Source organism: Entelurus aequoreus, linkage group LG10, assembly GCF_033978785.1.
Source record: "Entelurus aequoreus isolate RoL-2023_Sb linkage group LG10, RoL_Eaeq_v1.1, whole genome shotgun sequence".
In the NCBI taxonomy this organism is placed as follows: domain Eukaryota; kingdom Metazoa; phylum Chordata; class Actinopteri; order Syngnathiformes; family Syngnathidae; genus Entelurus; species Entelurus aequoreus.
In genome coordinates, this window is record NC_084740.1 from 36,634,982 (window position 1) to 36,658,214 (window position 23,233).

Sequence of the window (23,233 nt, forward strand, 5' to 3'; positions counted from 1 at the left end):
ACATTTTATGTTTGCATGATTATATTTTTACATACAGAAAACAATGTGAAATACATATAAGGGATGGATGTAATGTATAATTCAGGGGTGCACAAAGTGGGGCCCCGGGGCCAAATTTCGCCTGCCAAGTCGTTTTGGTTTGGCCCGCCAAATGGTTTCCCAAATTGTATTCATATTCATACCGACCTCTTTCAAGCTCACACAATTGTTGATGGCATGTCCGCAGGGATAACTAGTTGCCGTCGATCGAATGTGATGAACTCTGCTACCTTATATGCGTTGGTATGGTTCTAAACTAAGGGTGTCAAACTCGTTTCATTGAGGGCCACGTTGCCGTTATGGCTGCCATCAGAGGGTCGCTTGTAACAACAAATATTATATGAATTTGCCTATTCAGTTGAATATTATATATATAATTTATGTCCACTGTAAAAAAAAAAAATAGATTTTTAAAATAAAAACTGGCAACTCAGTCACCAGAACTTTACTGTAAAATCTACAGTGTATTTGTACAACATATTACTATACTGTAAATGGAAAAACGGTACCAATGTTTTTTTTACGGAAAAAAATTGAGAGCTTAGTCGCCAGAATTTTAGTGTAAAATTTGTGTTTTTTTTATTTTTTTACAACATATTACTGTAAATGGAAACACAGTACTACTGTTTTTTTTAATTCTGGCTACTGAGCTGGCAGTTTTTTTTACAGTAAAAAAGTGTGGTACCGGTAGTAATAGACTGTAAAACAACAACTGCAGATTTTACAGTAAAAAATCTGGCAGCTCAGTCGACGAGACCTGCTTACATGACACCAGAATTTTAGCGTTTTTCACTTAACAGTACACTGTAAATGTTAGGGGAAAATTCTGGTGACTAAACTGCCAGTCTTTTCCCCTGAAATCCACAGATTTACAACGCATTACTTTACATGAAAAAACGAGTGTCCATTTTACAGTAACGAAAAAAATGGAAGCTCAGTCATCAGAATCTTACTGTAAAAATAACCGTGGTACCGTTTTTCCAATTAGAGGTCTTCAGTGTAAAAAAACACCTTAAAGTTTATGGTAAGTTTCTGTCAACTGAGCTGCCAGTTTTACTGTGACAATTTTTTTTCATTTACAGTACTGTAAAAAAATATCTGGAGTGCCACCAGAGTTTTATCGTAAAATTTACGGCGGTTTTTACACTGGATTACTGTAAACGGGTGGAAAAAATTTATTTTTAAGGTTTTTTTTGCAGTGTATTAAATGGAAAAATAAAACTGGTGACAAAGCTGCCATCTTTTTAACTGTAAAATCTAGTGGTATTTTTTTTACAGTGCATTACTTAAAAAAAACACGTTAAAACAAAGTTTTTCCATTTTACAGTGATTTGGAGTAATAACCACTGTAAATTTGACAATAAAATTCTGGTAAATAAGCTGCCATTTTTTTTACTGTGAAATCTACAGATGTTTGTTTTTTTTTGTACAGTACAGCGCATTACTGTACTGTAAATGAAAAAAAAATAAAAATTCCACAACTGTAATAAGTCACCAGAATTTTACTGTCAAAATAAAAGTGGTATTGTTTTGCCTTTACAGTAATTTGGTGTGAAAAACACTATACATTTTACAGTGAAATAATTGTCACCAGAATTTTATTGTAACATTTTTGGTGGTTTTTACACTGAATTACTATAAAAAGGGGAAAAAAAGGTTATTTTTAAGGTTAAAATCTGGTGTCTGCGCTGCCGTTTTTTTCTACTCTAAAGCGGGATGAATGAAGTCTATGGTTGCCAAAGTACCGCCCCGGGTTGCACATTTCGCCTCCTTTTTTATTAGTTCGTGGCATATTGCGAGGATCAAATTATACACAAATAGAGCAAAAAGAGAAAATAAAGCTTTGCATTTTAAATTTAGTGTTTGTTAATATTTTTACAAAATTTTAAAAAACAATGACCTGTAAATATTTCTATATATTCCTGTTAAAAACTTACTTTTACATGAAGTTTAAAAAACAGACTTTTACATGAAGTTTAAAAAACGGATTAAATGGGAGTTATCACAGAGCGGCATGTGAGGAAGCACTTCATCGTCATTATGGTCAAATTATGCACGGTCACGCAGCAATAAGCTGACGTTTGACCTTTGCCCTCCGAGAGCGTCACAGTTAATGATTGCTGCCGAGTGAAGACTCAAGAAGGTGCTAGAAGTCCTTCTAGTGCGTCTTCTAGCATGGCTGCAGCAGCACGGCAGGGTGAGACGTCCCGAACACACATGGACCTCAGGGGGAGGATCGCAGAGCTTTTCACCTGGTGAGTGACCTCATCACACCCTCGTCTTCACCTCTGGAGTGTAAACCTGTGTGTGTTGTGTGTGTTTGTGTGTGACAGGCAGCTGGCCAAGACGCTGGCCATGGGTCAGGGCCTGGCAGTGCTGGTGTGCGGCACGGCGGTCGCCTCGCAGTACCTGACCTCCGACTTCCACGTGGACACGCCCATGCTGCAGAGCTTCCTCAACTACGTGCTCCTCAGTGCCACCTACGCCCCCATGCTGCTCTGCAGACCAGGTGATGCACTTCATTAGCATCCTTGCGATACCATCTGCGCACTCTCACCTTATAGTGGTAGACCACCACCATGTATCTTGCCTGATATGTTTGGCACACATGTCATCAAAGCAAGCGCACATTGTCATTGTTGATGTATTAGGAACGTTCACGTTATCATTACACATATTTTCTGACAAAGCTGTGACATCATCAAAGTGTCACTACTGGACCACGGCCGATCCTTGACTATTGCCACCTTGCTAAATTCTAAATATATATGTATATTTTTCAATAGGAACCTAAATTAGAAGTGGTTTGATGGTGTTTTCTGCAAGAGGGAAAAAGGACCTGTGTACACTGTACACCAAATCTGATTTTTTTTTTTATAAAGATCGGATTTGTTGTGCCAGTCTATAGCTCCATAGTGCTTCAAATCTGATCTATTCACATCACATTCAGGCCACCTTGACTACGTTTACACTGTAGGCCAAAGTGGCCCAAATCAGATTTTTTTTAGATTGATTTTTTCCAGATGACTTTTTACACTGCAAGTAAAATGTGTTTTTTATCAGACTACAATGTATACGCACACGGGCCCAAATGTGGCCCCAATGTGGGCTTGATGTCACTTGCATGCGCAATTCGATAGTGAAAACAAAGGAAGTTGACCGGTAGGAAGTCACTACTACTACAAAATAAAATAAAAGTCGCCACACCTTAAAAATAATGTTTTTTTACATGAAAGTAAATGAATGTAATATAATGTATGAATGGATGTATATAATGCAATATATTTGGGAGGGTTGTAATTAGAGATGTCCGATAATGGATTTTTTGCCGATATCCGATATTCCGATATTGTCCAACTCTTAATTACCGATACCGATATCAACCGATACCGATATATACAGTCGTGGAATTAACACATTATTATGCCTAATTTTGTTGTGATGCCCCGCTGGATGCATTAAACAATGTAACAAGTTTTTTCCAAAATAAATCAACTCAAGTTATGAAAAAAAATGCCAACATGGCACTGCCATATTTATTATTGAAGTCACAAAGTGCATTATTTTTTTTAACATGCCTCAAAACAGCAGCTTGGAATTTGGGACATGCTCTCCCTAAGAGAGCATTAGGAGGTTGAGGTGGGCAGGGTTGGGGGGGTGGCGGGGGCGGTTGAGGTTGGGTAGGGGGTAGCGGGGGTGTATATTGTAGTATTCCGGAAGAGTTAGGGCTGCAAGGGGTTCTGGGTATTTGTTCTGTTGTGTTACGGTGCGGCTGTTCTCTCGAAATGTGTTTGTCATTCTTGTTTGGTGTGGGTTCACAGTGTGGCGCATATCTGTAACACTGTTACAGTTGTTTATACGGCCAACCTTAGTGTGACCTGTATGGCTGTTGACCAAGTATGCTTTGCATTCACGTGTGTGTGTGAAAAGCCGTAAATATTATGTGATTGGGCTGGCACGCAAAGGCAGTGCCTTTAAGGTTTATTGGCGCTCTGTGCTTCTCCCTACGTCCGTGTACACAGCGGCGTTTTAAAAAGTCATACATTTTAATTTTTGAAACAGATACCGATAATTTTGAAACTGATACCGATAATTTCCCATGTTACATTTTAAAGAATTTATCGGGCGATATTATCGGACATCTCTAGTTGTAATATTAAGTAGAGGAGACACTGACATCAGTGTGGATCTACGTGAGATTTATTTTTCAACTCCCATGTAAGCAAATGCACCACAGTGTCAATTACGGGCCTCCAACGTCGCTAACTCTTTGGAATCAAAATATATATTCATGTATTACATAAAGCCTATTTGTGTACTACTGACAAGTGATGCACTGAAAATTCAACCGTCGAAAATAGACTTTGCTCACATAAACCGGATGTTGTGATGAAATATCCACTTCCGCTGGCGACTGTGCACACAAGTTTACGTAGCTCGCCCAAAGCTGACAAAAAAGTTGCATTCAGGTCGCATTGCGTTTAGACTGAAGTCTCATTTGAAAAGATCAGATTCAGGACTACCTCCTGACGTGGCCTGGATCTGATGGCAGATGATCAGATTTGAATCACTTTGGAGCGTTCAGACTGGCAAAAAATATCTGATGTGTCACTTGAGGGCAAAAAAATCTGATTTGGTGTGCAATGTAAACGGGGCCATCAGAAGGTAGTCCTGAATCCAAGTGGAATCTGATCTTTTCAAATGTGACTTCAGTCTAAACGCAATGCGACCTAAATGTGACATTTTCATCAGCTTTAGGCGAGCTACGTCACTCGTGTGCACCGGAAAGACTCAGTCGCCAGCGGAAGTTGATATTTCATCACAACATCCGGTTTCGGTTTTTATTTGGGACCAAATTTTCGGTGCATGACTTGTCAATAGTGCACAAACAAAAGTCTGTATGATTATATGTTTTGATTCCGAATAAATAGCGATTGTTGAAAGACCGGAATTGACGCTTTGGCTCATTTGCTTACATGTGAGTTGAAAAAGACATCTTTTAGATCTATGCTGATGTCAGTGTCTCCTCTACTTAACAGACATTAAAAGATTACAACCCTCCCTAATATATTACACCACACCTGGGCAAATTAAGGCCCGGGGGCCCGCTTTACATTCCCAAATATATTTTTTAGATCTTTAAGATGGAAAGTGTAGCTGCCATTATGATGTGCAGTGATGTTTTCTAATGACCGTAAGTCTTCAACTATACAAAGTATTTCAATGGTTGGAATTTGCGCTTTTGCATGATATACTAGTTTCTATGGTAATCTAATTAGTTACTATGGTCATCTAAGTCACAGCAGCTCAGACCAGGCACCAAGCAGTGTGGGTGGGGAGCGTTTCCACAGTGTTTCCAGAGCGGCCAGCCTGAAATGCGGGTGTCAGGGACAGACGCGGACTGAGATTTTTACAACAAAGTTCTAAAGCTTAGAGATGTATCAGATTGTAGGTGGGTTTTTTTTTCACGTTCGTATTTTCCTGTGTTTGTTGCATTTTTGTTGCGTTTCGCTTGATTGTAAAATATGTCGATCGAAGGGGGTGTGACGTTCATACAGTATGTTGTCAATATTCAGTGTTTTATCGTTCATAGTTAATATTGTAAATCCCACATTCTTTATTTTCATGTACATTCTGGGTGTCTCATTCAGTAAAAAGCATTTTTAAATTCCATTCTGTGTCTTAAAGGCCTATTGAAAGCCACTACTACCGACCACGCAGTCTGATAGTTTATATATCAATGATGAAATCTTAACATTGCAACACATGCCAATACGGCCGGGTTAACTTATAAAGTGCAATTTTAAATTTCCCGGGAAATATCCGGCTGAAAATTGCGCATGACGTCACGAATTGTAGCAGACATTTTGGAACAGCACGGTGGCCAGCTTAAGTCGTCTGTTTTCATCGCAAAATTCCACAGTATTCTGGACATCTGTGTTGGTGAATCTTTTGCAATTTGTTTAATGAACAATGAAGACAGCAAAGAAGAAAGCTGTAGGTGGGATCGGTGTATTAGCGGCTGGCTACAGCAACACAACGCCGTCCGCCGCCGCGCAGCTGTCCTCACCAGTGTCTGGGTTGACTTCCTCCGTCTCCGGGCCGCCGACCACACCAAGGATCGTGGTGAAGTCCTCCGTCGCGCCGTCGATCGCTGGAACGCAGGTGAGCACGGGTGGTGATGAGCAGATGAGGGATGGCGTAGGTGGAGAGCTAATGTTGTTAGCATAGCTCTGTCGAGGTCCCGTAGCTAAGTTAGCTTCAATGACGTCGTTAGCAACAGCATTGCTAGGCTTCGCCAGGCGGGACAGCATTAACCGTGTGGTTACAGGTCCAGGGTTTGGTTCGGTGTCTCCTGATAGTAGAAGTAATAGTAGTATTGTTGATCTTCTGTCTATCCTTCCAGTCAGGAGCTTATTTCTTCTGTTTCTATCTGCAGTTAAGCACGATGCTATCACGTTAGCTCCGTAGCTAAAGTGCTTCGCCGTTGTATTGTCGTGGAGATAAGTCACTGTGAATGTCCATTTTGCGTTCTCGACTCTCATTTTCAAGAGGATATAGTATCCGAGGTGGTTTAAAATACAGTTCTGTGATCCACAATAGAAAAAGGAGAAAGTGTGGAATCCAATGAGCCCTTGTACCTAAGTTACTGTCAGAGCGAAAAAAGATACATCCTGGCGTCCTGCACTGCACTCTAATCCTTCACTCTCACTTTCCTCATCCACGAATCTTTCATCCTCGCTCAAATTAATGGGGTAATCGTCGCTTTCTCGGTCCGAATCGCTCTCGGTGCTGGTGGGAATGATTGTAAACAATGTGCAGATGTGAGGCGCTCCACAACCTGTGACGTCACGCTACTTCTGGTACAGGCAAGGCTTTTTTATCAGCGACCCAAAGTTGCGAACTTTACCGTCGATGTTCTCTACTAAATCCTTTCAGCAAAAGTATGGCAATATCGCGAAATGATCAAGTTTGACACATAGAATGGACCTGCTATCCCCGTTTAAATAAGAACATTTCATTTCAGCAGGCCTTTAAGGCGGTCTGTCATAACGTTTTTAGCATTCAATCAGACATTATTGTGAGGTTTTGTATTAGTGTTCCTAAAAATAGATATACCGGCCCCCAGACACATTTTTTTCTCTAAATTTGTCCCTCAAGTCAAAATAATTGCCCAGGTCTGTATTACACTATATACATCCATTCATACTTTATATTACATGCATTTACCTTCACATAATAAAACCACACATTTTTAAGTTGTTGTGACTTTTGTTTTATTTTGTAGTAGTAGCAACTTCCTCCTGGTCAACTTCCTTTGTTTTCACTTTATCATAGTGCGCATGCAAGTGACATCAAGGCCACATTGGGGCCTGTGTGCGTTTACACTAGAGTCTGATAAAGACCACATTTTACAGTCAGCTGGAAAAAATCCGATTTGGGCCAGTTTGGCCTGCAGTGTAAACGTAGTCTTAGCTTTAAATTGTGGTTTCAGACAAGAAATTGCTAAAATATTAAGCGCCAAAAATGATTTCTCCAAGGGGGTGAATGACCAAACAAATAGAGAAGCACTGTCATATTCAACATGACAATATTGGTGCCTCCTGGTGATGTGTTGAAGTCCATGTTGAGTGTTGGTGTTCTTGTAAAGAGTCCAAAGTGCTGTCAACCAGGTGTTCCCCTTTAAAATGGAAGGGGCTGGAAATCTCTTTCAGATTGCGAGGAGTCGCTGGTTCCAGTACTTTCTGCTGGGCCTGGTGGACGTGGAGGCCAACTACGCTGTGGTCAGAGCCTACCAGTACACCACCCTCACCAGTGTGCAGGTGGGCCACAGTACCACAAAGTACCACAGTGCTGTGTAGTGTCAGACCTGTACGGTGTTCTTCGGACTGAACATGTTTGTTTTGGGCCGGCAGCTGCTGGACTGCTTTGTGATCCCAGTGGTGATGGTTCTTTCCTACTGGGTTCTGAAGACCCGATACCGGCCTGTCCATTACGTGGCCGTGTGCATCTGTCTGCTCGGTGTGGGCGCCATGGTGGGGGCTGACCTGCTAGCTGGGAGGGACCAAGGCTCCAGTAAGAAGACTTTGTTTCCCTCGCTGACCATCAAGTGCATCCACCAAGTTAGTCAAGATGCTGCACCTTCTAAACGTCTGCTTTCAGCCGCCAACATGCTGCTAGGTGACGGCCTGGTGCTGCTCAGCGCCACGCTCTATGGCATGTCCAACGTGTGTCAGGAGTACACGGTGAAGAAGCACAGCCGGGTGGAGTTCTTAGGCATGGTGGGCCTCTTTGGCACCGCCATCAGCAGCGTGCAGATGTAAGTGTGCTCAATTATGCAAGTGTTCAGATGCAAGTGTTCAGATGCAAGTGTGCATATGTAAGTGTGCATATGTAAGTGTGCTTAGTTATGTAAGTGTGCATATGTAAGTGCTTAATTATGTAAGTGTGCAGATGGAAGTATACTGATGCAAGTGTTCATATGTAAGTGTGCATATGTACACTACCATTCAAAAGGAAGGAAAAGCACTGTACTTTTCAATGAAGATAACTTTAAACTAGTCTTAACTTTAAAGAAATACACTCTATACATTGCTAATGTGGTAAATGACTATTCTAGCTGCAAATGTCTGGTTTTTGGTGCAATATCTACATAGGTGTATAGAGGCCCATTTCCAGCAACTATCACTCCAGTGTTCTAATGGTACAATGTGTTTGCTCATTGGCTCAGAAGGCTAATTGATGATTAGAAAACCCTTGTGCAATCATGTTCACACATCTGAAAACAGTTTAGCTCGTTACAGAAGCTACAAAACTGACCTTCCTTTGAGCAGATTGAGTTTCTGGAGCATCACATTTGTGGGGTCAATTAAACGCTCAAAATGGCCAGAAAAAGTGAACTTTCATCTGAAACTCGACAGTCTATTCTTGTTCTTAGAAATGAAGGCTATTCCACAAAATTGTTTGGGTGACCCCAAACTTTTGAACGGTAGTGTATGTATGCTCAATTATGCAAGTGTGCAAATGGAAGTATGCTCAATTATGCAAGTGTGCATATCTAAGTGTGCTCAATTACGCTAGTGGGCATATCTAAGTGTGCTCAATTATGCAAGTGTGCTTATGTAAATGTGCTCAATTATGCAAGTGCACATGCAAGTATGCTCAATTATGCAAGTGTGTATATGTAAGTATACTGATGCAAGTGTTCATTTGTAAGTGTTCATATGTAAGTATGCTCAATTATTCAAGTGTGCATATGTAAGTATGCTCAATTATGCAAGTGTGCATATTTAAGTGTGCTCAATTATGAAAGTGTGCTTATGTAAATGTGCTCAATTATGCAAGTGCACATGTAAGTATTCTCAATTCTGCAAGTGTGCATATGTAAGTATACTGATGCAAGTGCACTTATGTAAGTATGCTCAATTCTGCAAGTGTGCATATGTAAGTATGCTCAATTCTGCAAGTGTGCATATGTAAGTATACTGATGCAAGTGCACATATGTAAGTATGCTCAATTCTGCAAGCGTGCATATGTAAGTATGCTCAATTCTGCAAGTGTGCATATGTAAGTATGCTCAATTCTGCAAGTGTGCATATGTAAGTATGCTCAATTCTGCAAGTGTGCATATGTAAGTATGCTCAATTATGCAAGTGTGCATATGTAAGTATGCTCAATTATGCAAGTGTGCATATGTAAGTATGCTCAATTATGCAAGTGTGCATATGTAAGTATGCTCAATTATGCAAGTGTGCATATGTAAGTATGCTCAATTATGCAAGTGTGCATATGTAAGTATGCTCAATTATGCAAGTGTGCATATGTAAGTATGCTCAATTATGCAAGTGTGCATATGTAAGTATGCTCAATTATGCAAGTGTGCATATGTAAGTATGCTCAATTATGCAAGTGTGCATATGTAAGTATGCTCAATTATGCAAGTGTGCATATGTAAGTATGCTCAATTTTGCAAGTGTGCATATCTAAGTGTGCTCAATTATGCTAGTGGGCATATCTAAGTGTGCTCAATTATGCTAGTGGGCATATCTAAGTGTGCTCAATTATGCTAGTGGGCATATCTAAGTGTGCTCAATTATGCAAGTGTGCTTATGTAAGTGTGCTCAATTATGCAAGTGTGCTTATGTAAATGTGCTCAATTATGCAAGTGCACATGCAAGTATGCTCAATTATGCAAGTGTGTATATGTAAGTATAATGATGCAAGTGTTCATTTGTAAGTGTTCATATGTAAGTATGCTCAATTATTCAAGTGTGCATATGTAAGTATGCTCAATTATGCAAGTGTGCATATCTAAGCGTACTCAATTATGCAAGTGTGCATATGTAAGTGTGCTCAGTTATGCAAGTGTGCGTATGTAAATGTGCTCAACTATGCAAGTGCACATGTAAGTATGCTCAATTCTGCAAGTGTGCATATTTAAGTATACTGATGCAAGTGCACTTATGTAAGTATGCTCAATTCTGCAAGTGTGCATATGTAAGTATGCTCAATTATGCAAGTGTGCATATGTAAGTATACTGATGCAAGTGCACATATGTAAGTATGCTCAATTCTGCAAGCGTGCATATGTTAGTATGCTCAATTCTGCAAGTGTGCATATGTAAGTATGCTCAATTATGCAAGTATGCATATGTAAGTATGCTCAATTATGCAAGTGTGCATATGTAAGTATGCTCAATTTTGCAAGTGTGCATATGTAAGTATGCTCAATTTTGCAAGTGTGCTTATGTAAATGTGCTCAAATATGCAAGTGTGCTTATATAAATGTGCTCAAATATGCAAGTGCACATGTAAGTATGCTCAATTATGCAAGTGTACATATGTAAGTATGCTCAATTGTGCAAGTGTGCATATGTAAGTATGCTCAATTGTGCAAGTGTGCATATGTAAGTATGCTCAATTGTGCAAGTGCGCATATGTATAAGTATGTTCAATTATGTAAGTGTGCATATGTAAGTTTTGCTCAATTATGCAAGTGTGCTTATGTGAATATGCTCAACTATGCAAGTGTGCATATGTAAGTATGCTCAATTGTGCAAGTGTGCATATGTAAGTATACTTATGCAAGTGCACATATGGAGGTATGCTCAATTATGCAAGTGTGCAGACGTAAGTGTTCATACGTAAGTGTGCATATGTAAGTGTACTGATGCGAGTGTTCATACAGTATGTAAGTAAGTGTATTATTATATATAAGTAAAGATGCAAACATGTCAGTTCTTGGTTTCTTCATTTCAGGGTCATCTTGGAGCGCCACCAGGTGGCCGCCATCCGTTGGAGCTGGCAAGTGGGTGAGTGTGAGCGACACGACATCACATGACCTGTTCTTCCCAGCATGCATCGCTCCTGACTCTGAATGTTTCGTCCTCTCCAGCGCTCCTCTTGGCGGCCTTTGCGTCCTGCATGTTTGCCTTGTACAGCTTCATGCCCGTGGTGATGAAGAAGAGCAGCGCCACCGCCGTCAACCTGAGCATGCTGACCTCTGACCTCTTCGGCCTCTTTTGTGGCATCTTCCTCTTTCACTACAGCGTGAGTGATGATGATGATGACTAACTTACCCAACAGGTCAGAGTGACACTAAAGAGTTAATAAGTGATTGTTGCTGTCAGCACTTTGCACACAGAGTAGCAACTCTGGTTAGGATTTAGCATTCACACGTGAGGCTCAAGGTTGACTTCTGATTAGAGTTAGGTTGACATTTTTTGGGGGGAATTGTGTCTATCGTTCACAATACTTATGTGAGACAAGAACACATGTTTTGTATGTATTCTAACTCATAAACACCAGCAAGAGTCAGCTAAAAATGGAGGTAATGGGAATCGCTCTATTCCGCCTGTAAAGCATTCTATAAAACATCCAAAAACCTCCATCAACATTTTATATACACGCTGTAAGTATATATGTAATGTAGTAACATTCATAATAACGTGTAATATTTACGTACTTTGCTCATTTCAAGCATACGGCGGCGTGTTAATTTCACAGACGCTTCACCATGTTGGCTTTTCCCTTCAACAGCAACACTACTAATCATGACAGACTTCATGAGAGACAACAAAGACTACTTTGGGACAAATGATGATCCAGAACCTTATATTTTTGAGCCTGAATGTAGGGGTGTAACGGTACACAAACATTTTGGTTAAGTACGTAACTCGGTTTAGAGGTCAAGGTTCGGTTCATTTTCGGTACAGTAAGAAAACAACAAAATATACATTTTTCGGTTATTTATTTACCAAATTTGCAAAATCTTCCACCAAAAATATTTTTCTTAGTGGAATATTTGATGTTAAGTAATCGGAACCTTGGATAGGTCAATAATTCATAATAACATTGATTTTCATGAGGGATGTCAAATAATGGCTTTTTGCTGATATCGGATGTTGTCCAACTCTTAATTACCGATACCGATATATACAGTCGTGGAATTAACACATTATTATGCCTAATTTGTTCAACCAGGTATGGTGAAGATAAGGTCCTTTTTAAACAAATTAATGAAATAAGATCAATAAAAACATTTTCTTGAATAAAAAAGAAAGTAAAACAATATAAAAACAGTTACATAGAAACTAGTAATTAATGAAAATTAGTCAAATTAACTGTTAAAGGTTAGTACTATCCACGCACAATCATGTGTGCTTACGGACTGTATCCCTTGCAGACTGTATTGATATATATTGATATATAATGTAGGAACCAGAATATTAATAACAGAAAGAAACAACCCTTTTGTGTGAATGAGTGTAAATGGGGGAGGGAGGTTTTTTGGGTTGGTGCACTAATTGTAAGTGTATCTTGTTTTTTATGTTGATTTAATTAAATTTAAAAAACGATACCGATAATTTCCGATATTACATTTTAAAACATCTCTAATTTTGATTCAATATTATGTTTTGAGCAATGACAGTTTGAAAGAGAAAAAACAGCTTTGTTTTATTAGTCAACATTGCAACTTTTTCTAAATTACATTTAACCTTTAAGCTTTTTTATTTCACTTTTGTTATGTTTTTGTTTATTTTAATAGTATTTTTAGAATGTGCCGTGGGCCTTTAAAACATTAGCTGTGGGCCGCAAATGGCCTCCGGGGCACACTTTTGACACCCCTGCTATAGATAATACAAAATTAAATGTGATAAATCTATGGATAAAAAGCAGAGCCTGGCGACGCATGCGCGTTTATCATAACTCTCTCGCTCTCTCTGTCGCTGCCCCTCCCTCACCAATGTTGTTGAGCGCACAATTTGTTTTGTTTTTAACCCCTTCTTAACCCTAAACGTACATTGAAAATACACGCAACCCTAACTCAAAATGCCGGACATTTGAGGCATTTAAGAAACTCCGCCCTGACAGCTCCGCAAAAGAGGACATGTCCGGTGAAAAGAGGACGTATGGTCAGTCTATCCTAGCCCGTTAGCTGCTAGCATGCCGTGTGTTGTGCCTCGGTGTGCATTGTTTACACAACGTGCGTTACGCTACTTAATATGTCCGTGTGGAAACTCGTTCGGTACACCTCCGAACCGAACCGGAACCCCCGTACCGAAACGGTTCAATACAAATACACGTACCGTTACACCCCTAGCTGAATATAAGGAGGATGAGCTGTAAGTTTTAGATACTGCGTGATAAGCAGATCCAGCAAGTAGCAGTGTTGCTAAGTGCTAAACAAGAAATAAACTACGAACATAATGCAACAGTCACTTACTGTGCAATGTCTGCTCTCACTGGGATGCCGACTGATGGGATGTTTATATCTTCCCTGTTTAGATGAATAATCAATCATAAGTCGAGCGCCTTTTCGACCCTTTCTCGCCATATCAAGGTCTAAATTGAATGTCAAAGTTGACCAACTTCTCGGTTTATGGCCACGACATTCTACTTTCCAGGTAAGAGGCATGATTTATAATCAGGAATCAACTTTAACCCAACTCAGCAGCTCACCATGTCAATATAGCAGCACGAGCTAGTTCGCTCTCTGTGATCCCGGTGCTGCTAAAAGTACTTCCTTAACGTTAGCGCTTATAATAATATCACTAACGCTTAGTTAATATTCAACTATGAGATGTAAATAGAGTATTGTTGGCAGTTTCGGGATGTTTTTAGAGGGCATAGAATTTCAATTATCTTTGTTGTTAGCCACTTCATCCGTGCTTTAAAAAATATGAATGCATAAAATAACAAAAGCTGTCTCACATAAGGATTGTGAATGAACAGTCTTAAAAAAGTTAACTTCCCCTTTCAGGCTACGATTGGGTTGAAGCTGGGTTAGGGTTAATAATGTTGGAGCTTGGATAGGTTCTGCATAGCGGAGCTAGGGTTAAATGTAGTATTGGGTTTGGGCTTGATTTGGTGTGGGTTCCAGCACATGTTTGCGCTATAATTGGGATCAGATCCAGGGTGCCAGTGTTGGACTCAAGCGAGACTCAAGGTTGGAATTCCAACGAAGGATTTTTTCTTTTGATCAGGGCTGTATGCTGACCATTCCCATCATATGTAGAAATGTATATTTTTATAATGTATTTTGTGGCAAATGCTATCGACCATTTTGACTATCAACACAATATTTAAACTACTTCATTATTGTATTTTCTTACATACGATTGTTGAGCAAAACTACTAATCTAAAATCTACTACCGTATTTTTCGGACTATAAGTCGCAGTTTTTTTTTCATAGTTTGGCCGGAGGTGCGACTTATACTCAGGAGCGACTTATGTGTGAAATTATTAACACATTACCGTAAAATATCAAAAAATATTTAGCTCATTCACGTAAGAGACTAGACGTATAAGATTTCATGGGATTTAGCGATTAGGAGTGACAGATTGTTTGGTAAACGTATAGCATGTTCTATATGTTATAGTTATTTGAATGACTCTTACCATAATATGTTACGTTAACATACCAGGCACGTTCTCAGTTGGTTATTTATGCCTCATATAACGTACACTTATTCAGCCTGTTGTTCACTATTCTTTATTTATTTTAAACTGCCTTTCAAATGTCTATTGTTGGCTTTTATCAAATACATTTCCCCCAAAAATGCGACTTCAATCAATCAATCAATGTTTATTTATATAGCCCTAAATCACAAGTGTCTCAAAGGGCTGCACACGCCACAACTTATACTCCAGTGTGACTTATGTTTTTTTTCCTTCTTTATTATGCATTTTCGGCGGGTGCGACTTATACTCTGAAAAATACGGTACTCTTTTAAATGTTTTGGTTTTCACCCTCAGTCCACCTGTGCCTAAGGAATTATTCTCTGAATGTGTAAACATTGAGAAAATATTATCCTTCTATTCACGCTAGTAGTATTACCCTTGGTGTCGACACCACCAATTTATGGTTCTAACGCTTATTAATCTACGTGTTCATTTCCTGTTAATAACTGCTTATTTTACTGTAACACTTCTTACTTATTGTTGTTTAAGGCCAGTTTAGCTGTTAGCTTAGCATGCCTGCTCCTGGATTTCTCTTGGTGTAACATGTTTATTAGCCTTGCCCTCCAGTGATAATATTACTTAATATACTAAGAAATGCAGTTTATTTTCCGTAATGGAGGTGATTATTTCTAACTTAGGGGAGCGGCTCCACACTGTGTATGGAGATATGGAGTAACATCTAGCTTGTCACCTGTGGGACTAAAAATAAACACTTTTCAGTCAGAGGGGGTATCTGAGTTGGGTGAGAAGCAATGCAAGGCGTTAATCAGCAATCTTTCAAGCAAATTGGCTGTTAATGCTCGGTAGCTGCAGCCATGTTGGAGCTAGGATTGGTCTCGGGGTCGTGATGAAAGTAATAAAGTAACTCTCCCTCCCCCTTAGTTTTCTGCACTGTACCTGGTGTCACTGGTGGTCATCCTCATTGGCTTCACCACCTTCAACGCTGTGCCCACGCCCACAAGCCCCGACCCAACCTGCCCGGCGGGTCGCCATGCCAACGCCACCAAACAGGAAGAGGAGCAAAAGATAAGCACTGATGTCACAGTCTGCACTAAAATGTGAACAAGTATTTGTTATACTTCGTTACATTGTGACTGATTTTGTTTATTCAAACTTTTACACAGCGTTACAATTTTATTGTAATTTATTACAGTTTAGACAGAAATACATGTTTTTAATGAATAGTCACACCAAAAATGACAACTTATGATGTCCTGATGGGCAGCAATATACATAAAATTGATTCCTATAAAACCATAAAAATCAGATAAATGATTAAAAAGTACAGATTAAAATGTGTCACGTGATAAACTCATTGGAAATGTTCAAACACCAATAAAGTCAAGCTTTTTAAACCGCTTGTCAGCTGAAAGACAGGAAGTAGAATCATTCACCAGCCACTTCATTAGGTACACTATCTGATAGACCCAATGTAAACTAACATGTTTATATTATTCCACTATATAACATTTTGGTTATCTTACTGAGCTGCAGAAAATGATCAATGAAGGAGAAACTCCAGGTGTCTGCTGAGGCACGTGGTGGTGCTCAACCACTTGTAGTGGAAGTCATGAGCTTTGGGGCCCTCAGGCAGTGGTCCCTGTGGGGGTGTCGGGGCAGTCCAGAGACTCTTGAGAGGATTGCTCGTCTGGCAGAAGCTCCTCCTTGTCACTGAGGAGATAACGTGTCACACGTCAGCATAAAACTCCGCCCACAACCTCAGGTCAGGGCGCCACCTACCTGATGATGGAGGAACTGCGGGAGAACGGCAGGCGTCTCAGCATAGTGGCGACGATGAGCGCGGTCACCAGCAGGACGCAGATGGCCGCCAGCGCCAGCAGGACGAAGAAAGCTGCAATAAGGAGGACACTGATGAAGACAAGTCCTCAGTCGTGACCATGGAACCGCAGAACCAGAACCCACCTGCAGTCCAGCGACTCCGCCCTCTGTTCAGCCCCTCGAAGGCACCTGAGGGACCAACAGCGTCAACATTAGACGAGACCGTAAGTGTGACGTCAAAATAAAAGCGCACCCACCGTCCGTGCTGCAGCGAGCCATGCACTCCTCGGTGCTCTTGTAGCGGTTCTGGTTTCCATGGCAACCCCCGTAAATAAAAGGCCTGCAGCTGTCTGTGTCGTCATCGTAGTAGTAGACGGGGAAGGCGGCGCGACAAGGACCCGGGTCAGGAGCTGAATCGCACTCTTCTGAGAACATAAACATATTTCATGTTACTAGTAATATTTAGTGGTCAGTGAAGTAATAGATTACCTGAGCGCTGGCCGTAAGATGGCACAAATCTCTTGGACGTCAACACGGTCACTGCAGGAGAGACAAGTTAGGAAGTGACGGCGGCGTGTGAGCGAGTCACAGCACTAACCTTGGCAGGTGTCCAAGCAGCTCTGCTGGCTCTCGTAGTTGTTCTTGTTGCCTCTGCAGCCGCCGTAGATAAACGCCTTGCACACCCCCGCCTTCCTGTCGTAGTACCAGTGTCTGAAGGCCGCACGGCAAGGCCCCGCCACTGGCTGTGCCTCGCAGCTCTCTGATTGGCCCACAGCGAGCACACGCCGCCGTCAACAACCACAACCATCAAACTGCTCAAGACTTCACTACAACTCTGAATTAATGAACTTGGTTAGAACACCGCCTTCAGACTGTGTGAAGCGCTACACTAGCAATGGTAAATGTCTTACAGTAGGAGAGGTTCCACTTCTTATTTTGCTGTTAGAGTTAACAACATAAAACTTTGAACATACCAGAATATTCTTCAGAAGACATCACTGGAGGAGAAAGAAGTCACATGACACCAACAGTTACACACCTTGTTTACACACCTCATTCCCACACACGTTAAACATCAACTTGTTCTGTTTTCCCACCAATCAATCATTGATCAATGTTTCAATTAGAAAACAAGAGCAAGAATCACTCAGTTGTCACCTTTTTCATCAGCGACATCATCGTTCTGCACCGCTGCAACACACACACACACACACACACACACCTTAGGTTCATCTGCTTTTGATTCTGTGCTTGTGTTGCATTCAAGTTTGCTGGGAAGTTGGAAATATTACACTTGGAAGTCAAACCTTTCATAAACAAAAAAGTGTGATAATGTAATGTGTTTTTGATTGATTGATTGAGACTTTTATTAGTAGATTGCACAGTTCAGTACATATTCCGTACAATTGACCACTAAATGGTAACACCCCAATAAGTTTTTCAACTTCTTTAAGTCGGGGTCCACTTAAATCAATTCATGGTGTATTAGCAATAAAGTAAAATGAATTTTTTTTCAAATCAGGTTGGAAATTCCTGATTTCCCAGTTTTCTGGAATGCGACATCAGCCATGTTTTAAGAGATTTTAAACAACACAAATGACGTCATGTAAACATTTAAAGAAAACAATGTAAATGTGCCCAATATTTACCTGGATAGTTGAAGGGCAGAACCATCCGAGCAGACTTCTGCTGATTGGGAAGCGCGGACACATCTGGGAGGATGGAACCTAAGGGCAAGACCACAGACATTTTTAGTCTTAAAAAAAAAAGTCCCCTAAACTAAAAAAATATTAATAAAATAAATTTAATTTTTTTTTAAATATTAGTAAAAATAATATCAATGATTTATGACTGTATAATATAGTTAGTATTACTGTGATTAATATTACTATTATTTTTAATACAATTTCCCAGAATGAAACACTGCCCCCGCCTGGTCAAACAAAGTTAGTAGCAATGTTGCCAGGAAGTTGTGTAACTTTTGAGGACATTTTAACAAGAGTCCCTCTTTCATTCTTTGGTGGGCAGACAGCTGTGACCTCTGACCTTTAGCAACCCCCCCCCCCTCCCCCTCAGCAGTAGTAGGAGCCTGAGGCGCCCCTCCCCTGCATGAAACATGAGGCTCTGTGGCGCAATGGATAGCGCGTTGGACTTCTAGAGACTGCTGAGGCCATTCAAAGGTTGTGGGTTCGAGTCCCACCAGAGTCGACATTTTTTTTTTTGTCAACAATTGCTGACATGAAGAGACAAGACCAAACATGTGACCTGTGACGCCGCTGCAGGTGGTCTGGCACTCTTCCAGCGTGTCGAAGTTGTTGTCGTTGGCCTCGCAGCCGCCGTAGGTGAAGCTGCGGCACGTCTGGTTGGCCACGTCGTAGTAAAACTTGGGGAAGGCCGCGCGACACGAGCCAACTTTCATGGGCTGCCGACAGAGAGCTGCAACAACATCACACACACGTTACATAAAAATGAATGCTGCATGAAGAAAATGGTAGCATGTAATGTGCCTGCCAGGCCACTAGGTGGCAATGTCAAATAAACAAACACTGATCTTTGTTGTCAATTGTTATGACTAGAAATGTTTGACTTCTACATAAGTGAAGCAACAAGGAAGTTAGTGAACAAAATACTTTTGTTAAAAGAACATGAAAACAAAACTAGGTGACTTTGTTATAAAAATACCTTTTTGTTTTGACGCGTCAAAAAAAGAGTTTATTCAATTAAATATTTATTTTAAGGGTACACTTTTTTTTTTTAATATGGTAATATATCGCACTACTTTTTGTTAATAAATTTAAAAAAAAAAAGATTGTAACTTGGACGTGTCAGTGCAGGGTTGTTGGTGAGCAGGGCAACTAAAAAAAGCGGAGAGTTCAGAAGCAGCGCAACAGTGACCAGCAGGGGTCACTGTGGTAAAAGAAAGATGACTAATATATACAACATACAATAGGGTTGTCCCATACCAATATTTTGTGTTTCAAAATAATGGGGACCAGAAAAAAATTAATTTTTGCCTTCATTGTAACAGAAAATCTTATGATACATTAAACATACTTCTTATTGAACAATGTACAATTGTACATATAGCCGGCCATAATCTAGGATTAAGTTACAATGTAATAGAAAGCTTTATTGACATTAAATTTGTCATGATTTAGGGTTACCACTCATGGTCTGTGATACTGAAAATACTACAGCTAAAAGTATGGTCCCCAACCACCAGGCCGCGGCCCGGTACTGGTCCGTGGATCGATTGGTACCGCACAAGAAAAAAAAAAATTGTATTTATTTTTTTATTAAATCAACATAAAAAACACAAGATACACTTACAATTAGTGCACCAACCCAACAAACCTCCCTCCCCCATTTACACTCATTCACACAAAAAGGGTTGTTTCTTTCTGTTATTAATATTTCTGGTTCCTACATTATATATCAATATATATCAATACAGTCTGCAGGGATACAGTCTGTAAGCACACATGATTGTATTTTTGTATGACAAAAAATAAAATAAAAAATACCCCCCGGTCCATTGGACAAATTTTCAAGCGTTGACCGGTCTGCAGTTAGAAAAAGGTTGGGGACCACTGTTGTAGCAGGTAAAAAAATTGCTGTTTTTTGCCATTCTTGCTCTCCACATGGTTTCAGCTTGTATGCGCTCCGTGTGTGCGTGTTGAATTTAACATCTCTAATCTTTCCGACTCCTTTTGGAGGACACCAAATATGATGTTTTTGGTCTTCAAGTGATATCTTTTTGCCAGTCTGAACGCTCCAAAGTGCTTCAAATCTGATCTTTTGCCATCAGATCCAGGCCACATCAGGAGGTAGTCCTGAATCTGATCTTTTCAAATGTGACTTCAGGGCGAGCTACGTCATTCGTGTGCGCAGTCGCCAGCAGAAGTTGATATTTCATCACAACATCCGGTTTCAGTGAGCAAAGTATTTAAGACGACCGAATTTTCAGTGCCTCACTTGTCAATAGTGCACAAATAGTCTATATGTAATATACGAATATTAATGTTGATTCCAAAGAAATAGCGATTGTTGGACTGGAATTGACGCTGTGGTGCATTTGCTTACATGAGAGTTGAAAAATAAATCTCCCGTACATTATATTATTTGTATTTATTTTCACGTAAAAAAACGTTTATTTTTAAGGTGTGGCGACTTATTTTATTTTGTCGTAGTAGCGACTTCGTCCCGGTCAACTTCCTTTGTTTTTACTTTATGGAAGTGCGCATGCAAGGGATGTCGAGGCATGTGTGTGTGTTTACACTGGAGTCCATATTTGCCAACCCTCCCGATTTTCCCAGGAGACTCCCGAATTTCAGTGCCCCTCCCGGGGCAACCATTCTCCCGAATTTCTCCCGATTTCCACCCGGACAACAATATTGGGGGCGTGCCTTAAAGGCACTGCCTTTAGTGTCCTCTACAACCTGTCGTCACGTCCACTTTTCCTCCATACAAACAGCGTGCGGGCCCAGTCACATAATATATGCAGCTTTTACACACACATAAGTGAATGCAAGCCATACTTGGTCAACAGCCATACAGGTCACACGGAGGGTGGCCGTATAAACAACTTTAACACGGTTACAAATTACAAATATGCGCCACACTGAACCCACACCGAACAAGGATGACAAACACATTTCGGGAGAACATCCGCACCGTAACTAGGGATGTCCCGAGCCGATATTTGGATCTGATCGGCCACCGATATTTGCCAAAAAATGCGTATCGGCAAGGCATGGGAAAATGCCGATCCAGATCCTGTTTTAAAAAAAATTCCGGTCCGTGTTTTCCAACGCACCGATTTAAAAAATACATTACACTTTTCTGCTGCTCTCTAATTTCCGTTCCGCATTTTCCAGCACACCTTCAACACAGTCGAGTATACATTCTCACGCAGTTGCTTTTAGCTGCTGGCATTACACGACAGGCTCTTCCCACTCCTTCTTGTGTCTGCTTCTCACAGACAGCAAGCGCACCTTCTTACACACGTCACATACTGTCACGTCATACGTCACATACGTGTACGCCCTCTCCCAGCAGAGAGGTAGCAGCATGGCTAATGTTAGCTGTGATGCTAGCGTAGCCGTGTGAGCGGTAATAATGAAGGAAGAATTAATTAATTCCCAAGAAAAACAGCAGGGGGTCCATCGTCTGGCGGTGGTTTGGCTTCAAGTGGGAATATGTCGAACAGACAACCGTAATTTGTCAAGTGTGGGGCAAAAGCGTTGCTATAAAAAGTAGCATTACTGCTAATATGTAGCATCATTTGAAAAGTCCCCTGCTAGAAAATGAAGAGTGTTGGAAACTCTGCACGTCAACATCTCCATTGTGTATTATTCAAACTCACCTAATTCAGCTGGCTAGTTGAGTACTAAAAGCCTTTTCAACATGAATCTGACAGCTAAGTAGGCTAAATAACTTTAAACTTTAATACATGCTCGGATAAGGCCAGTATCGTATCGGATCGGAAGTGCAAAAACAACATCGGTATCGGATCAGAAGTGCAAAAACCTGGATCGGGACATCCCTAACCGTAACACAACGTAAACACAACAGAACAAATACCCAGAACCCCTTGCAGCACTAACTCTTCCGGGACGCTACGATATACACCCCCCGCTACCACCAAACCACGCCCCCCCAGTATAGTACCTTTTTCGTTCATTAATATCGCAGTACTTTATTAGTAGCGGTGTACCGTACAACCCCAATACAATATCGGCACACTAAAGCGGTAACTTTATGTAAACATGTAGCATAGCTGATGGCGTCTGCTTCACGCTGATGATCTGATTGGCTCAGGGATCACGTGACACACCAGCTTCATCTAATCAGCTACTACCTGCTTACTCCGCAACACCAACGTACACTGCATCAAGTCACCATGGAGAAGCCACCAGGATGAAAAGAAGCCCAAAGATTTGCAAAGGGGCGACATCACACACCCAAACTATTAACCCGGACCAGGAAGACCTGGAACCATGAAAACGTGTCGAGTTCTGGGAAGAATAGAACCAGACTAACCGGAGCGACAAGTAAATTAAGGCTCGGCTTACTCTCTGGATGGACAAGTTCCTGGCTGGTTGTGTAATGACAACAACAAAGATGAAATAAACATAACTTCCTGGTGACATTGCATGAAAACATAGCACATAGAAAGACCTCCACACATTTAAGTTAAAGTTAAACTTAAAGTACCAATGAATTTCAAAATAAGACTACAACTAATTTGGAAGCTTTTCCACAATAACACAAACCAACTGTTTGGTAAAATTCTATTTAGTTTTACACTACTGAGAAATCAGTCTGTTGACGCCTTCCTCTTTCCCTCACACACCTTCAATTACCTCCGCCAAGGCAGCTATGTTGTCATTCTGGTTTGTTTGATAAATATAAGTAGATAAGTCATGTCACCTTTTAGCTGCGTGCCT

General features: G+C 40.6%; 2 protein-coding genes and 1 non-coding gene across 3 annotated transcripts in view; 2 read left to right on the forward strand and 1 right to left on the reverse strand.

Annotated features, from left to right (window-relative positions):
* LOC133658541 (solute carrier family 35 member F2-like) lies at window positions 1-16,806 on the forward strand. The gene is made up of 8 exons (XM_062060699.1): window positions 1-2,294; window positions 2,373-2,548; window positions 7,735-7,862; window positions 7,956-8,115; window positions 8,203-8,359; window positions 11,300-11,352; window positions 11,436-11,590; window positions 15,888-16,806. Exons 1-8 carry the CDS (start codon window positions 2,215-2,217, stop codon window positions 16,065-16,067), a joined length of 1,089 nt encoding a protein of 362 aa, XP_061916683.1. The 5' UTR covers window positions 1-2,214; the 3' UTR covers window positions 16,068-16,806.
* spint2 (serine peptidase inhibitor, Kunitz type, 2) overlaps window positions 16,092-23,233 on the reverse strand; it is a 15,097-nt gene continuing 7,955 nt past the window's right edge. Inside the window, exons 2-11 of the mRNA XM_062060689.1 lie at window positions 19,050-19,220; window positions 18,434-18,511; window positions 17,943-17,975; window positions 17,759-17,782; window positions 17,383-17,544; window positions 17,274-17,324; window positions 17,042-17,209; window positions 16,929-16,973; window positions 16,746-16,857; window positions 16,092-16,676 (exon numbers count right to left, since the gene is read on the reverse strand). Of these exons, the coding sequence (XP_061916673.1) occupies window positions 16,592-16,676; window positions 16,746-16,857; window positions 16,929-16,973; window positions 17,042-17,209; window positions 17,274-17,324; window positions 17,383-17,544; window positions 17,759-17,782; window positions 17,943-17,975; window positions 18,434-18,511; window positions 19,050-19,220 (929 nt within the window). The 3' untranslated portion in view covers window positions 16,092-16,591. The remainder of the gene's footprint in view (window positions 16,677-16,745; window positions 16,858-16,928; window positions 16,974-17,041; window positions 17,210-17,273; window positions 17,325-17,382; window positions 17,545-17,758; window positions 17,783-17,942; window positions 17,976-18,433; window positions 18,512-19,049; window positions 19,221-23,233) is intronic.
* trnar-ucu (transfer RNA arginine (anticodon UCU)) lies at window positions 18,905-18,992 on the forward strand. The gene is given in 2 exon segments: window positions 18,905-18,941; window positions 18,957-18,992. It is a non-coding gene; the product is annotated as a tRNA-Arg (tRNA).

Coding starts and splice junctions, on each gene's coding strand:
- LOC133658541 (XM_062060699.1), top strand. CDS start 2,215: ATGGCTGCAGCAGCACGGCAGGGTGAGACGTCCCGAACACACATGGAC. Junction 7,863..7,955: donor CCACCCTCACCAGTGTGCAG/GTGGGCCACAGT, acceptor TTGGGCCGGCAG/CTGCTGGACTGCTTTGTGAT. Junction 8,116..8,202: donor TGGGAGGGACCAAGGCTCCA/GTAAGAAGACTT, acceptor GTCTGCTTTCAG/CCGCCAACATGCTGCTAGGT.